The sequence below is a fragment of the Ornithodoros turicata genome, chromosome 8 (assembly GCF_037126465.1).
Source record: "Ornithodoros turicata isolate Travis chromosome 8, ASM3712646v1, whole genome shotgun sequence".
In the NCBI taxonomy this organism is placed as follows: Eukaryota; Metazoa; Arthropoda; class Arachnida; order Ixodida; family Argasidae; genus Ornithodoros; species Ornithodoros turicata.
Genome location: NC_088208.1, coordinates 8,860,441 through 8,876,469, shown reverse-complemented (window position 1 = coordinate 8,876,469; position 16,029 = coordinate 8,860,441). Strand labels below are relative to the sequence as shown.

The 16,029-nt window shown below is 43.5% G+C and overlaps 1 protein-coding gene across 2 annotated transcripts in view; it reads left to right on the top strand.

The window, feature by feature from the left end:
• The window catches only part of LOC135365907 (venom metalloproteinase antarease TserMP_A-like), an 87,061-nt gene extending 74,360 nt beyond the window's left edge, over nucleotides 1–12,701 (top strand). For both annotated transcript variants that reach the window (XM_064598575.1, XM_064598574.1), the window contains exons 14-15: nucleotides 10,525–10,662; nucleotides 12,464–12,701. In XM_064598575.1, the coding sequence (XP_064454645.1) occupies nucleotides 10,525–10,662; nucleotides 12,464–12,634 (309 nt within the window). In that variant the 3' untranslated portion in view covers nucleotides 12,635–12,701. The remainder of the gene's footprint in view (nucleotides 1–10,524; nucleotides 10,663–12,463) is intronic.
• Nucleotides 12,702–16,029: the final 3,328 nt, after the last annotated feature.

Genomic DNA, 16,029 nt, shown 5'->3' with positions numbered 1-16,029 from the left:
TGAAATTGATAGTGAGTAATCGCTGTAGCAAATGAGTGCTGCATACACGAATTAAACAAAAAGGCAATCTACTTTTGGCAGCAAACCCCACTTGGGGAGGAGTGGCCAGCGACCTTTCCGCCGTAATCCAAGACTATATGATACGGGCCCCTCCGCCTACGTAGATTTCAAGAGATACTCGAAAAAAGCGTATACTGGAATACAAATTGTTGGAGTACGATCATCAAGTGTAGTGTGGCATAGCACGTTTGCAACCGTGGACACGCCTTTGCAGTTAACTTGGGAGTTTGCAAACGACGTCCGTGTATACCCGTGAACGTTCTTTACACCACATCCTTGCCAATATCGTGTTCTTAATTCAAGGTACCTTCTGTAATGCGATAGCTTGCTAAGTAAAGTAGTAAACCTAAACACTTTCCCTGTTTGCTTACGTCATTCCACTAAGGGTCACGTGTCCTAGATGTCTAAAAAATAAAGCGCGCTTGCTCCTTTCTTTTTACATCTATCGGATATCCCAGGGATTTCGAAAGTAAGATGTTTTCGACGTCACATTGTGGACGTACAGATCCCGACAAAAGTTTACGGAACACCACAGCGACGTGTTTCTTGATCTCAGCGACACTTTAGCGGCGAACGGGAGTGGAAAAACTTACTGAGAGGTGCGGTCGCGTCCGGTCACCTGTTTGCAAGTCTATCTGCTCCTGTTTGCGGCAACCGTGTCGATCAGATGACCGTATACACCACTCCAGTGTTCCGTGAACTTTTGTCGGGACCTGTACAGAGAACGTCGGATAGACGTCACGGACATACCCGACGTGTGCGACCTTTGTGGGATGGGCGGGATATTTCTGGTTTACTGTGAGTCGCATTTTCATTCTAATATGACAGTTTTGACCGTAAGTAACAGAAACGAAACCGAAACGAGGATTCCCAACAACAGGCGGCACAGTGGCGTCGCTAGTGAGGGTATCGCCGCCAATACCAATGAGCCGAAGAGCAAACGACGTGCTCCTCGAACGCAAACCGAGCGTGGGGCGTTCGACTCGGAGGGCCACGTGTTTTGTAGCGACGGAACTGATTGCAGTGGGCGCCGAACTGATGGCCGGATAGACCGTTTCCCCGCAGTTATAACAGGGACGCCTTGTCGTTTCAGAACTCGCAAAGTGTAAAGTCAGGGCCTGGTTTTGTCCCATGCATAATACCCCTGTCACACGGGCATTTCGATCCTTCTCGAATCCGATCTGCATCGAACTTCCCGAGCACGCTCGAGTTTTGACGCTGCTACACGGCCACTTTCAATGCGCATTGAATGGTTGACTTGTGCAAATGAATAAACGGGACTCATTAATTTCGCGTTTCCTATATAACAGCGATATTAGTGGTAATTTATCGTATACCGATGTAAGCATCATTTGTAGCTTCGCGCGCATGTCCGTCCTAAGTTATGACAGTTCACCGGGGTCGAGGATGCAAATGGCGGCCGTCGAGCAGTCTTGAAATTCTCAATCCTGTTATGGGAACTGTCTTGAGTCAAGCAGGATCAAAGCTCGATCCTGCTTGGAAGCGGCCGTTAGCACCATCCGATCTGCATTGGGTTCAAGCAGGTTCGGTCGAGCAGGATCGAAAATGCCCGTGTGACAGGGGTATAACATAATTCTGTCTACGGGTTTGCTTCAAGTGCTTGAAAGTGAGGGTAAATTCAAACAAGAAATGCCTCCAATTTTGCTTTCCTGTATTTCGCCAAAAACATGGAAATAAAAGGTTCATTAATGAGTTTCATGCAGTTTGTCCTCCAGTAGTCATACGCGGTTTCCCACGAAATGTCCACCTGGTTGCAACACCAGCCTGCAAAAGCAGCGTCTGTACTGCTCACATAACTTTTTACCTATTATTACGCCGGGAATTCTAGCGCACTTCTGTTGTAATAATGTATTTGATCCCGAATATGTTTTTTGTTTGTTTTCGGACTGATGATTTTACTCTTTAAGATTTTGAGATGTGTATAGGGTTTCTTCACAAAGGAGCAGGACATGGACTTCAGATAGTTATAATGGAGTCACTGTGCCCCTGGGTAATTAGGGATTGGCTGAAAATACACAAACAGCTCAGCAGATTACGAACATATTTATCGTGCTCCGATGGGGGTAAGCATGATATACAGGGTGTCCCAGCTAATTGCGAACATATTTAGAAATATATATATATATATATAGAAGTTCAAAAAAAGACGCGGAAACAGATTTTAGGGAAGTTAAAAACACTAGTTTATTACATGGGGAGACGTTAAAAAGTAAAATGGGCAAGGGCTCGACGTTTCGACAGTGGCACTGTCTTCGTCAGGACAAAAGATGCGTAGCTGATTACACATTTCTTAAATAGGTTTGCTACATGACGTCATAATCGGTACGGGCACGCCACAGGCGTTTGTCAGTGAGTCAGATTCGGGAATATTCCAGAAGGTCAAGTCCGGGTGGTAATGTCATTCGCCGTAGGTCACTGTCCGCTTTGGGGAAAATTCCGGGCAGGGTGAGCGCTGCTTCAAACTTTGCTGAAAAAAAAAAGAAAAAAAGAAAAACAGAAGGGAAACGAAAAGGAGGAAAGTGTAGCTCATCTAGGCGGCCAAATTTCTTACCGTTGAAAGTGCTCCCAGATCTTCGTTAATTGTTGATTGGAATTTGTAAATGAGATAAGATTCGCGTTGTTCCCTGCACCGATCTGAGCTAAAATTTGACTGGAGAATAAAAAGTGACACGTTATTTAGTGAATGACCTGGTTGTTTGAAATGGCGAGAGACCGGGAGGTTTGGCTTTTTGGTAACGTCAGATCGGTGGTTGTTGAACCTGATTCGAAATGATGTTTTAGTCTGACCTACGTATTGTGCTTGGCACATGCCGCACTGAATGACATAAATGACGTTAGATGAATTACAGTCGAAGTCACCATTAATTTTGACGGAAAAATTGGAATTAGTACTTTTAAGTACTTGGGTGCTTTGCATTAATTTGCATATTTGACACCTTCGACCATCGCACGGGTGACAGCCGTTTCCTGGATGCGCAGCTTTGCTAACTTTAGAGCTAACTAGATTATCGTGCAGGTTGCGCCCGCGCCTGTAGGTTACCCGCGGTGGCTGAGGGAAAATTTGTCCCATGCGCTCTGATTGGAGAAGGATACTATGATGACGGTTTAGTATATTGTTAACGCTTGGAATATTGCTGCTAAATGTTAAGATGAGGTTTACGGAACCATTATCTAACACGCGTTTGTGGTTTTCGAACAGGGATTTGCGATCTGCTTTGCGGGCTTTGTTTAGAGCGTCGTCAACTAAGCTAGGTGGAAATTGACGACCGATGAATGTTTCCCTAAGTTGAGCTAGATTTCTGTCCAAGTCATCGTCACTGGAACAGATTCGCCTGTATCGAAGTGCTTGGCTGTAAGGGATGGCAAGTTTAGTATGACGCGGGTGACAACTGTTAAATGCTAGATACTGTTGAGAGTCCGTAGGTTTACGGAACAGGTTTGTGGACAAGGCCCCGTTGGTTAACTTTACTTGGACATCGAGAAAGTTAACAGTTAAAGGGGAATAAGAATGGGTGAACTTGATGGCCGGATGTGCTTTGTTAAAGTCGCTGATAAATGTGATTAGGTCATCTTCTGAGTGTGGCCACACCATGAAGATGTCGTCGAGGAACCGCTTGTAAAGCGTGGGCTTCTTCAGGCGCTTAGACAGAAATTCTTCCTCTAGAGCTCCCATAAATATATTTGCATAGTTAGGTGCCATTTTTGTACCCATAGCCGTGCCATGAACTTGCAAGCAGTGCTTACCGTCAAATTCGAAGTTGTTATTTTTCAGAATAAGATTGAGAAATTTGCATGGGACACAAGGATCGTATGAGGTATCAGAATATTTTGAAAATGCCCTTTCAGCTGCAGCAATGCCATCCTCGTGGGGGATGTTAGTATATAGAGAGGAAACGTCTAGCGTGACTAGCAAACTGGAAGAAGGAGGCTGACATTCACTTAGAACTTGAAGAAAGTGATTGGTGTCCTTAATGTAGGATGGTAGTTTAGGAGGTATATCTTTAAGAAGGTGGTCAACAAAGCTTGAAATGTTCTCGGTAGCTGTACCGTTGCATGAAACTATTGGGCGCCCTGGATTTCCAGGTTTATGGATTTTAGGGAGCATATAAAACCTGCCCGCTGCGGGGTCTTTGGGGAGTAGATAATCGTATAGAGTGGAATCTATCTTTTTACTTGCTTTTAGATCTTTTAGACTGCGGATAATATAAGCCGTAATTTTCTCTGTAGGGTCAGCCTCGAGGAGTTTGTAGAACGATGCGCACGATAATTGCAGGATACCTTCGTTAATGTAGTTTTCTTTGTCCATTACTACGATTGCACCACCTTTATCAGCTTTTTTAATGACTATGTCACTGCGGTCCCGAAGTTCAGAAAGGCTGCGCTGCTCAGCCGGCCTTAGATTTGGCTTCGATTTGCTGTTGTATGATTTATTGTAAGCGTTAATGATATGTTTTTGAACTGCACGGATGTACATGTCCAGAGCCTTTTCACGGTTAGCCTCTGGCGTAAAGTTGGATAGCGGTTTAAATGGGTTGGAATCTGACTTAGGTTTGTCATGAAAGTATTCCTTCAGGCGTAGACGGCGGGCGAAATTATCTAAGTCCAGATAAAGTTGGTATTCATCTAGCTTGTTGTTATGGGGCAGAATGCCCCAGTAATCTGCCCCAGTAACAACAAGCTAGATGAATACCAACTTTATCTGGACTTAGATAATTTCGCCCGCCGTCTACGCCTGAAGGAATACTTTCATGACAAACCTAAGTCAGATTCCAACCCATTTAAACCGCTATCCAACTTTACGCCAGAGGCTAACCGTGAAAAGGCTCTGGACATGTACATCCGTGCAGTTCAAAAAGATATCATTAACGCTTACAATAAATCATACAACAGCAAATCGAAGCCAAATCTAACGCCGGCTGAGCAGCGCAGCCTTTCTGAACTTCGGGACCGCAGTGACATAGTCATTAAAAAAGCTGATAAAGGTGGTGCAATCGTAGTAATGGACAAAGAAAACTACATTAACGAAGGTATCCTGCAATTATCGTGCGCATCGTTCTACAAACTCCTCGAGGCTGACCCTACAGAGAAAATTACGGCTTATATTATCCGCAGTCTAAAAGATCTAAAAGCAAGTAAAAAGATAGATTCCACTCTATACGATTATCTACTCCCCAAAGACCCCGCAGCGGGCAGGTTTTATATGCTCCCTAAAATCCATAAACCTGGAAATCCAGGGCGCCCAATAGTTTCATGCAACGGTACAGCTACCGAGAACATTTCAAGCTTTGTTGACCACCTTCTTAAAGATATACCTCCTAAACTACCATCCTACATTAAGGACACCAATCACTTTCTTCAAGTTCTAAGTGAATGTCAGCCTCCTTCTTCCAGTTTGCTAGTCACGCTAGACGTTTCCTCTCTATATACTAACATCCCCCACGAGGATGGCATTGCTGCAGCTGAAAGGGAATTTTCAAAATATTCTGATACCTCGTACGATCCTTGTGTCCTATGCAAATTTCTCAATCTTATTCTGAAAAATAACAACTTCGAATTTGACGGTAAGCACTACTTGCAAGTTCATGGCACGGCTATGGGTACAAAAATGGCACCTAACTATGCAAATATATTTATGGGAGCTCTAGAGGAAGAATTTCTGTCTAAGCGCCTGAAGAAGCCCACGCTTTACAAGCGGTTCCTCGACGGCATCTTCATGGTGTGGCCACACTCAGAAGATGACCTAATCACATTTATCAGCGACTTTAACAAAGCACATCCGGCCATCAAGTTCACCCATTCTTATTCCCCTTTAACTGTTAACTTTCTCGATGTCCAAGTAAAGTTAACCAACGGGGCCTTGTCCACAAACCTGTTCCGTAAACCTACGGACTCTCAACAGTATCTAGCATTTAACAGTTGTCACCCGCGTCATACTAAACTTGCCATCCCTTACAGCCAAGCACTTCGATACAGGCGAATCTGTTCCAGTGACGATGACTTGGACAGAAATCTAGCTCAACTTAGGGAAACATTCATCGGTCGTCAATTTCCACCTAGCTTAGTTGACGACGCTCTAAACAAAGCCCGCAAAGCAGATCGCAAATCCCTGTTCGAAAACCACAAACGCGTGTTAGATAATGGTTCCGTAAACCTCATCTTAACATTTAGCAGCAATATTCCAAGCGTTAACAATATACTAAACCGTCATCATAGTATCCTTCTCCAATCAGAGCGCATGGGACAAATTTTCCCTCAGCCACCGCGGGTAACCTACAGGCGCGGGCGCAACCTGCACGATAATCTAGTTAGCTCTAAAGTTAGCAAAGCTGCGCATCCAGGAAACGGCTGTCACCCGTGCGATGGTCGAAGGTGTCAAATATGCAAATTAATGCAAAGCACCCAAGTACTTAAAAGTACTAATTCCAATTTTTCCGTCAAAATTAATGGTGACTTCGACTGTAATTCATCTAACGTCATTTATGTCATTCAGTGCGGCATGTGCCAAGCACAATACGTAGGTCAGACTAAAACATCATTTCGAATCAGGTTCAACAACCACCGATCTGACGTTACCAAAAAGCCAAACCTCCCGGTCTCTCGCCATTTCAAACAACCAGGTCATTCACTAAATAACGTGTCACTTTTTATTCTCCAGTCAAATTTTAGCTCAGATCGGTGCAGGGAACAACGCGAATCTTATCTCATTTACAAATTCCAATCAACAATTAACGAAGATCTGGGAGCACTTTCAACGGTAAGAAATTTGGCCGCCTAGATGAGCTACACTTTCCTCCTTTTCGTTTCCCTTCTGTTTTTCTTTTTTTCTTTTTTTTTTCAGCAAAGTTTGAAGCAGCGCTCACCCTGCCCGGAATTTTCCCCAAAGCGGACAGTGACCTACGGCGAATGACATCACCACCCGGACTTGACCTTCTGGAATATTCCCGAATCTGACTCACTGACAAACGCCTGTGGCGTGCCCGTACCGATTATGACGTCATGTAGCAAACCTATTTAAGAAATGTGTAATCAGCTACGCATCTTTTGTCCTGACGAAGACAGTGCCACTGTCGAAACGTCGACCCCTTGCCCATTTTACTTTTTAACGTCTCCCCATGTAATAAACTAGTGTTTTTAACTTCCCTAAAATCTGTTTCCGCGTCTTTTTTTGAACTTCTGTAAAACTTCGTGGCCGTTTGATAATCCTTTTACCTCACCCTATATACCCTATATATACCCTATACCCTATATAGGTTCTAGCCGCAAACACGGCGAAACACGTGTCCTCTGGTGCTGTCGCATCGTTCAATGAGTATCTGTTTCTCTACGTGCAGCCATAGAAGCCATTTTAATCTGTAAGTTTGAATTTCAAACACGTCTAGCATCATTTACTTATTTTTTAATGGCTTTTCCCCCCTCTTTATAATTCACTGGCTTGCACTGTGGCATTGAGGAGTGCTCAGTCACCCTCCCAGGTGTATATCGCTCGCTGAGTGACCCCTGGTTTGCCAATCCCGAACGATGCCCAGCTACCCAGGGCCGACGAGCCGCAAACACGGCGAAACACGTGTCCTCTGTGCTGTCGCATCGTTCAATGAGTATCTGTTTCTCTACGTGCAGCCATAGAAGCCATTTTAATCTGTAAGTTTGAATTTCAAACACGTCTAGCATCATTTACTTATTTTTTTAATGGCTTTTCCCCCCTCTTTATAATTCACTGGCTTGCACTGTGGCATTGAGGAGTGCTCAGTCACCCTCCCAGGTGTATATCGCTCGCTGAGTGACCCCTGGTTTGCCAATCCCGAACGATGCGCAGCTACCCAGGGCCGACGAGCCGCAAACACGGCTAAACACGTGTCCTCTGGTGCTGTCGCATCGTTCAATGAGTATCTGTTTCTCTACGTGCAGCCATAGAAGCCATTTTAATCTGTAAGTTTGAATTTCAAACACGTCTAGCATCATTTACTTATTTTTTAATGGCTTTTCCCCCCTCTTTATAATTCACTGGCTTGCACTGTGGCATTGAGGAGTGCTCAGTCACCCTCCCAGGTGTATATCGCTCGCTGAGTGACCCCTGGTTTGCCAATCCCGAACGATGCGCAGCTACCCAGGGCCGACGAGCCGCAAACACGGCGAAACACGTGTCCTCTGTGCTGTCGCATCGTTCAATGAGTATCTGTTTCTCTACGTGCAGCCATAGAAGCCATTTTAATCTGTAAGTTTGAATTTCAAACACGTCTAGCATCATTTACTTATTTTTTTAATGGCTTTTCCCCCCTCTTTATAATTCACTGGCTTGCACTGTGGCATTGAGGAGTGCTCAGTCACCCTCCCAGGTGTATATCGCTCGCTGAGTGACCCCTGGTTTGCCAATCCCGAACGATGCGCAGCTACCCAGGGCCGACGAGCCGCAAACACGGCTAAACACGTGTCCTCTGGTGCTGTCGCATCGTTCAATGAGTATCTGTTTCTCTACGTGCAGCCATAGAAGCCATTTTAATCTGTAAGTTTGAATTTCAAACACGTCTAGCATCATTTACTTATTTTTTAATGGCTTTCCCCCCCTCTTTATATATATATATATATAACTTTTTCCGAGATGCAATCGATTGCAGTATGGCATATGCTGAAGGGCACCCCATAGGAAGGCATCAGCAGACTCCTAAGGCAATGTGTTAATTAGGTTTCAATAATTAACTGTCTAATTATAAAAGCTACGAAATTGTTCCAATGAGAACATCTGATCACTTCAGTCACCTGGTACCGGAGCTGTTTGCGGAACAAAAATCTGTTCTATAGATCGTCTGCAAAAATTACGTGAAGGAACACTTTTTTTTTTATTTCTTCATTGCACATCTTCGGAGACGCGTCTTTTCTTCACCCCCCCCCCCCTGTGAGAGATCGAATAAGCACAGTGCCGCCTCATGCGTCGAAGATGAGCTCCAACTTGCGGAAACAAAACAAAGAGTGATATTAAACGGTAGGAGCAACCTATTTATTTACACATGAGAAAAAACTTTCTTGCACGAGAATGCACTTCTTCAGGTTACCAGGTAACCTGAAGAAGTACATTCTCGTGCCACACCAAGCAGCACAATGTACTGAAAGTCGAGTGCAATTGGGGTGGACGGTATGTATCTTATCAATGTTCCTTAGTTTCAAGAGCCTGTTCAAGGTCTTCCACCTACCCGTCCCCCCTATTGCACTCGACTTTCAGTGCATTGTGCTGCTTGGGACTTTAGGTTCTCGGTGCATTCTCGTGCCTTCTTCAGGTTACCAGGTAACGTGAAGAAGTGCATTCTCGTGCACGAAAGTCCTGTTACCATGTGTAAATGAATAGGTTGCTCCTACCGTTTAATATCAATGTTTGATCTGCTCATCACCGGCAACTTGACATCGCCTATTTTTCTGCTTTCGTATCTTCTGGAAACAAAGCACAAAAAATGTATCGGGGGACCTTATCTTGGGTTGCATTTTCTGTTTTCTTTTAATCTTTTCACAGGACGCAAGAGGCGATAGTATGCTCCTCCAACCTCTAATATTGGGGTTGAAGGAAAAACGCGACTCTAGCGATGCGCAACGAACAAAATAAAGAAAACACTGTCCTACTTCAGGAATTTATTACGCACGATCTATCAAACGGATTTTTGTTCTGAAAACGGCTCTGGTATCATGTTACCGAAAATATCAGATATTCTCATTGGAACAACTTCGTAGCTTTTATAATTTAAAAAATAATTGTTGAAAGGGAATTAAGACATTGCTTTGGGAGTCTGCTAATGCCCTACTGGGGAGTGCCTTTCGGCATATACTACATTGCAATTGATTTCATCTCAGAAAAAGTGCTACATATATTATAGAAAAATGAGAAAAATGTTCACGTTTAGCTGGGACACCCTATTTATTAATGAGTGTTTGCAGACCCTTTATAAGGAGGCTTCCGAAGTACCGTGTCCACCGTAGTCAATCAACGGGTAAGATTCTCAGTCATGCAAGCTGCCAGTGGTTCGGGCAGGTGCGATAACTTCTTGGTGACTTTACCGACGGTGTGGTAACACTCTCTATATTGGGAACATCCAGTCTAAAGACAGGAAATGCATCATTATTACGAGCTCACTTGAACCCTAATCACCCTGTCATTGCCGTGCAGCTTGGGACAGAAGTTCACGGAACACCAGGGTGGCGCATTGCTCCACTGCAGCTACACCCGAGCAGCAAACAGGAGGGGACAGACATATGCTGTCAGCTGGGTAGAAAGATAGCCGGTCACCTGTTTCTTATTCGATACCTTCCTGATAGCTAGCAGGAGGCCGCTCCGACGAAGAAGTGCGCCGGTGCAGTGTTCCGTAATCATTTGTCCCACGCAGTACTTTGACACACATGTAGAAATGTCGACCCGCGTAGTCTCACACTGACGATTCTCAGCGTTCTTGCTACTCGTTTCAGGAGAAGGGACTCTCCGGATATGGTTGTGAGGTCCCTTGCAAAAGCAACACGGTCCAGGAAGGGAGGAAGTCCTATTGGAGGACTGGACAAACGAATGGAACGGACGGTTCTCCTTGTGACTCTGTAAACAAGAAGAAGGTATAATATTATCAATAATAACGTGTACCGTTCTTACCTCGCCAGTGACCATGAAGAAGAATATTGATGAGTGATCGGACGACATACCCTGGTGGTAGCACACGTTAGATAATCGAAACCTTTGGAGAATCGACTCCCTGTATACGTCTTGCGAATCGGATACGGAACGCGCTTCGAAAGCGTTTTAATGAAATGAGCGCCTTCTCATGGTAGCATTCCAACTTGACCGACGTCACAGCACTCATGAGTGATGGGAGGAAATGAATGAGTCACTGTGACATTTCCTCCGCTCAGATGCGTTGTTTAAATGCCGCGCAATCTCTTTTTTCTTGTTCTTCTATCAAGTACTTTAAAAATGACGAATCAATCATCGTTCATCGTTGAGTGTCTACATGTAGCTCTTGAGGTTTTCAAATCAGTGGCCGCGTCGTCATAGGATCATCCCACGCCAGAAGTACCAGTCGTGACGCTCGATCATAGTCAATTTTAGTCGAGAAAGAATCGCACGGATATATTATTGCGAGGAATGGTTGACGCTCGTTCGTTGTCTCAGAACGTACATTGGAAATAAGCGCAATGGACCCTGACTATCCCTGCAGGAAACAAATGGTGGAAATTAGAAGGAGATCGCGAGAATATTTGGCGCTGCTGCAAGAAAGACGCGTTGGTATACGTAGCTGAAAACTCAACATGTTCTCATGACTGACCGTAAGTGACTCCTTACCTGTGTGGAATGTGGAAGATCAGTCGAAAATCAAAGTTTGCTATTTTTTCCCGCTACACTTCGAATATCAATGACACAAAAATATGCTAATCTACGACAGCGTGTCACAAACTGTGGGTCCCGACCACCGAGGTAGTAGAGACATATTCAACGGGGGGTCACGAATCGGCTCAGAAACTATAAAGAATAAGCCATGTTTGTTTGTTTTTAATTCAGTGTTAACGCCAAGGAGAAACTATCGCTAGGAGCGGAGTACAGACGTGGATAGATGAAGAGAGAAGCGCGCAGGAGACCATGTTCTGCCCACTATTCTGTGTCCCAAAAGAGCTCGTGGTAGCGCACCACAAGCTCATTTTACAGAATACGAGCAGACATATTTGCAACTGTGCGTTTATTTTTCTGTCTGCGATGTGTTATAGCCAGTCTTACTATCGGTGACGACATCAACTGGCAACTTAAATTACAGCGTCTGTTTTGTTTGCTCGCATGTAAAAGCTTATGACATCGCAAGATCTTGCCGGAATAGCAAGACGATATCTTGCAGTTCTGATTGGTGGCTCTAGGTTCGCTGTTCTAGAATATATGTTGTTCGAGCTCTAAAATTTCTTTTCAAAGGCAAAGGATTTAAAGGGTAAAGAAAATCAAACGTGAACTCTGGGCGAACTCGAAAAATTGATAAATGGAACCTCAAGTGTAAAAATGGTGGGCAATAAATAGGATAAAGTTCGTTACTGTTATGCCACGTACCTATCCGGTTCTATTCATCTACTCGCTTCGTATTTGATTACAGTTGAAAATTGCAACGATTTGTTTTTATAACTTAGCTTTGGGTACAAATCCGTTCGCTTTTATTCGCGTCAGTTTTAAAATGGCTATTCGCACTTCACCAGCAATTGGGTAGAGTATCGTCCCTGGGGAGGAAACTGCCCATTCATCATGTCACATTAAGGTTGCTGTTGCTATTCCCACTGACCTCTGCTAAATTAATGGAAACCTATCTACGAGCCTATTGTACACTCCGCTGTCCACGAGGCATTCTGAATGACATTGTTGATGCGTTTGTGTGATTGGTTGCAGGTGTGCATTAGAGGAGAGTGTGTAGAGAACCCAACCTGCAAGGGATGCAAAAAGCGGCCATCACAACCAAAAGCGCCATCGACCACGAAAACGCCAGCAACGGTCATTTTTCGTATTTGGGGAACGCAGCCACGGAAATCGAAACAGCGCAAAAGCAAAAATTTAGGATGATCCTCATAAACTTTGCTGCTGTGGTATCGGGAACGAGGAAATGAAAATAAAGTGACACAGTACGATGTGACAACTGATGAGTGTCTCTTTCCTGCTTTAGACCCAGAACACAAAACTTCAACGCCTAGCACGGTCCTACTCGACCATCCTTTTCATGCCAACATACTCTTATCCTTTCAAACAGAGCGAAGATTACAGCTCCTCGCATTTGCCTTTGCACATGTCTGAAAGCACCCGAGAGTTTGGCAGCAAAGAACGCGCAATATTTGATACGTCCCTGCTAGAAGTGGTCCCATTGAAGATTTCCCGAAAAACTCATTGAATTCAATTGGACGTCTTTCAGACAAACACCATTAAAAAAACCCTGAAATTCCAATTCCCAATAGATGATTTGGAACAAATATTATATTGGACACAACTGGTGTTTTAATTGGTCTCAATGAAAATTCTCTGTAGAAATCAATGGGGCCCAATTCGAGACACATTGAATAGCACCCATGCAAACTCATTCGAGGTCAGTCTTGCGTCCCATTGAGCCAATGTGCTGCACTAAGGAATTTCCCACTGAAGTCAGCCTGATATTCTCCCTGCCAATGCACTTTTTTTATGAGTAGTAACATTCAAAACCGTTGCTCCTAATGAAAGTTACGTTGAAGAATCAAAGAAGTTGTGGCTGCAAAAAGAAATACACTCTCTGTGGTTTCTTCGTGAAAATTTATTGTTCACATAACAATACAGTAGATGTGAAAATATGACAAATAGCAAGACACAAAAACGAAAAGTTATTTCAAATGACTTGTACATGTGTGAGTATTCATGGAACTGAGAAACCACACGAAACAATAAATAGCAGGAACAAATACTCAATTCAGCACTTACGTGTCTTTGAAGGCGTACCGTTCATCACCGACGCACCCCAGTAAACCATTAATCTCCCAGGGATATCCAAAATAAGTCGCGAATATCTTGGATGTCACATATGTCCTATGTACGTCTATACGATATCCACAAATTAACTTTCCACTTTCCCCAGGCAGATACATCCACAGGATATCGTATCAGGATTTTCATAGGCTATTCATCTGTAGCTGATCGTGGTTGAACTGCTCTCTAGTTTACTTTCAGGCAAACACATATAACACACGAAGTCTTGAAGTGTTTTAGTGCTGTTTTGGGGGCGACGCATAGTTTGCGTCCGCACTTGAACTGGTTTGCATATGAGAAAACATGGTTCATGACCCACAACTCATTCTGTACTTTCTGGTTTCATACGGAGGGTTTGCAGGCACTGCTAACTAACGTTATGCAAATGAGTAGAACTGTATGTGTATCTATAGTTACTGTTTGTGTATCTTAAGTAAGATATAGGACACATTTCCACGCATGTACTTGTGTTATTCTCAATTATTTTTTCAGTAACGTTTAATTTTTTTGCAAGTACTTTCTTAGGTACTTAACCGTATTTGCATTCGGTTATTCTTATTATGAGGTGGAAGCATAGCATCCAAATGCAAGTGATTTCAATGCAAGTCTGATGTACAACACACAGTGAGCTTATGCAATTGTGTAAAATTAAAATTATATGAATGCAAATGCTATTATTCACTGTTGCCTAAGGCTTCACAGAGAGAAAAAAATGCTAAGTATGCATGCAAATTTGCAGCAAGAAACATTAAAGTGTACAGAAATTGTGGTGCCCCAAAGTCTGCTTGAGATGCTTTACGAATGGCTGAACAAATTAACGTGCACATAAATAGATAAAAGAATTCATAGTCAAAATGCATTTAATTGCAACTTCAAAATTGTGCAAGGAGATGGAAAGCGTGTTGGTTTAGAAACATGATGAATAAATGCAAGACTGATGTAGACAGACAGAGAACAGCGCCGTCTGTGCCTGTCGATCAAAACTATGGCCATGCACTCAACAACTATAATGTCAGCATCTGTTGTGTGCCACCACAGCTATTCGAAGGTTATCAAAAGTGAAACGGCCCAACAGTTGAGAAAGTGCTGTAAAGCACGAAACGCGTTTTCACAAAGAACTCAAGCTAAAGTCACGCATCATCTACAGTGTATACCCATCTTCTACCAAATCTCTTTAAAGTTTAAACTATATGCCCCAGCAGCCTAGGACGAGGAGGCAGAGCTTCATATCTGCTTACAGACTTTACTTTCAGCATACTATTGTGTGAAAGACTGCCAAAGGCACGAGGAAATCACAGTGCTGATGTAACTCAAGGGTAAAATTTGGTCCCATAACTTTCATGTGATGCAATGGGAGTAATGAGAAACAAAAGTATGGTGGATATACAAAAAATGCATAACATAATGCATTTTTGCATGTATATAGTAAGAAATAAAACGTACTGATGATAACTTATTTCTAATAATTGTACCACAAGGTCATGCACATTTCATTCTGCAACAAAATCAACACGTATTAATTTGCTTGATATCTACCAGAAGTGTAAAGGGAATTGGTTTCAGTCATGCACTTTGCATTAGCTAAAATCTAAAACAGACTTTTCAGTTTTATCCGACAAACACCTTCCTGTAAATTTTCGAAAGACTCAGCGAGCATGGTAATCTGCATACTCAGTGTCACTCACTCATATTTCAAAAGCCATTGAAAACACTGGCATTTCAGATGCTCAACAAGTCAAAGCTCTGAAGGTGTCACGGCATAGTAGCTTGTTAGTAGGGGCACTGAACTGCAACGTGCGCACACACTGGAACACACTTGTGTTTCTCCATTTCATGCAGTACTGCTGTTATCTGTGCAGCGTTACTCGCTTTGAGAAGCGGATCCACTTATCGTTACAACAATCGTTTTTTATGAACAGTTCCAATGAATGATGGCATGGGCTAACACAGTCATGCTTTCCGCGACATTGCCGCTTGCTGTATGAGTATTACTGCCCTTTCCGGAGTCAATGTACCGTCCCTGTCACACGATGGACAAGATGCGTGACACAGTTGCCATACAGATGTGATTATACATGCCTGTTTGGTCTGCGCCTTGCTTGGTGCATGTGCTTCCAATAAAGTGGTCACTCATAGCAATTTCTAAACATATAATTTCGGGGAAACTTTCACGACAGATTTGATGATGGGCTCAGTGCGGAAGTGCTTGTTACTCTCTTTGAGAAGCGGATGTACATGGCGCCCACGCCACATTGAAAATTTGAGAGATGAAACATTACAAGGTGTGCCTGTCAGTTGCAGTCAGTGTTCGGATAGGCCAATGGAAACCCCTAGTCCTAAACATCAAATGACTTCACGGTATATGCACATTTTAGAGCAATAAATGTAAACCCAGTTCTAAGACATCTTGCACCAGTTAGGTATGTGCTTTCGATGTCCAAGTGTCCAGGGTCTTCACTGGGACCGAAAAA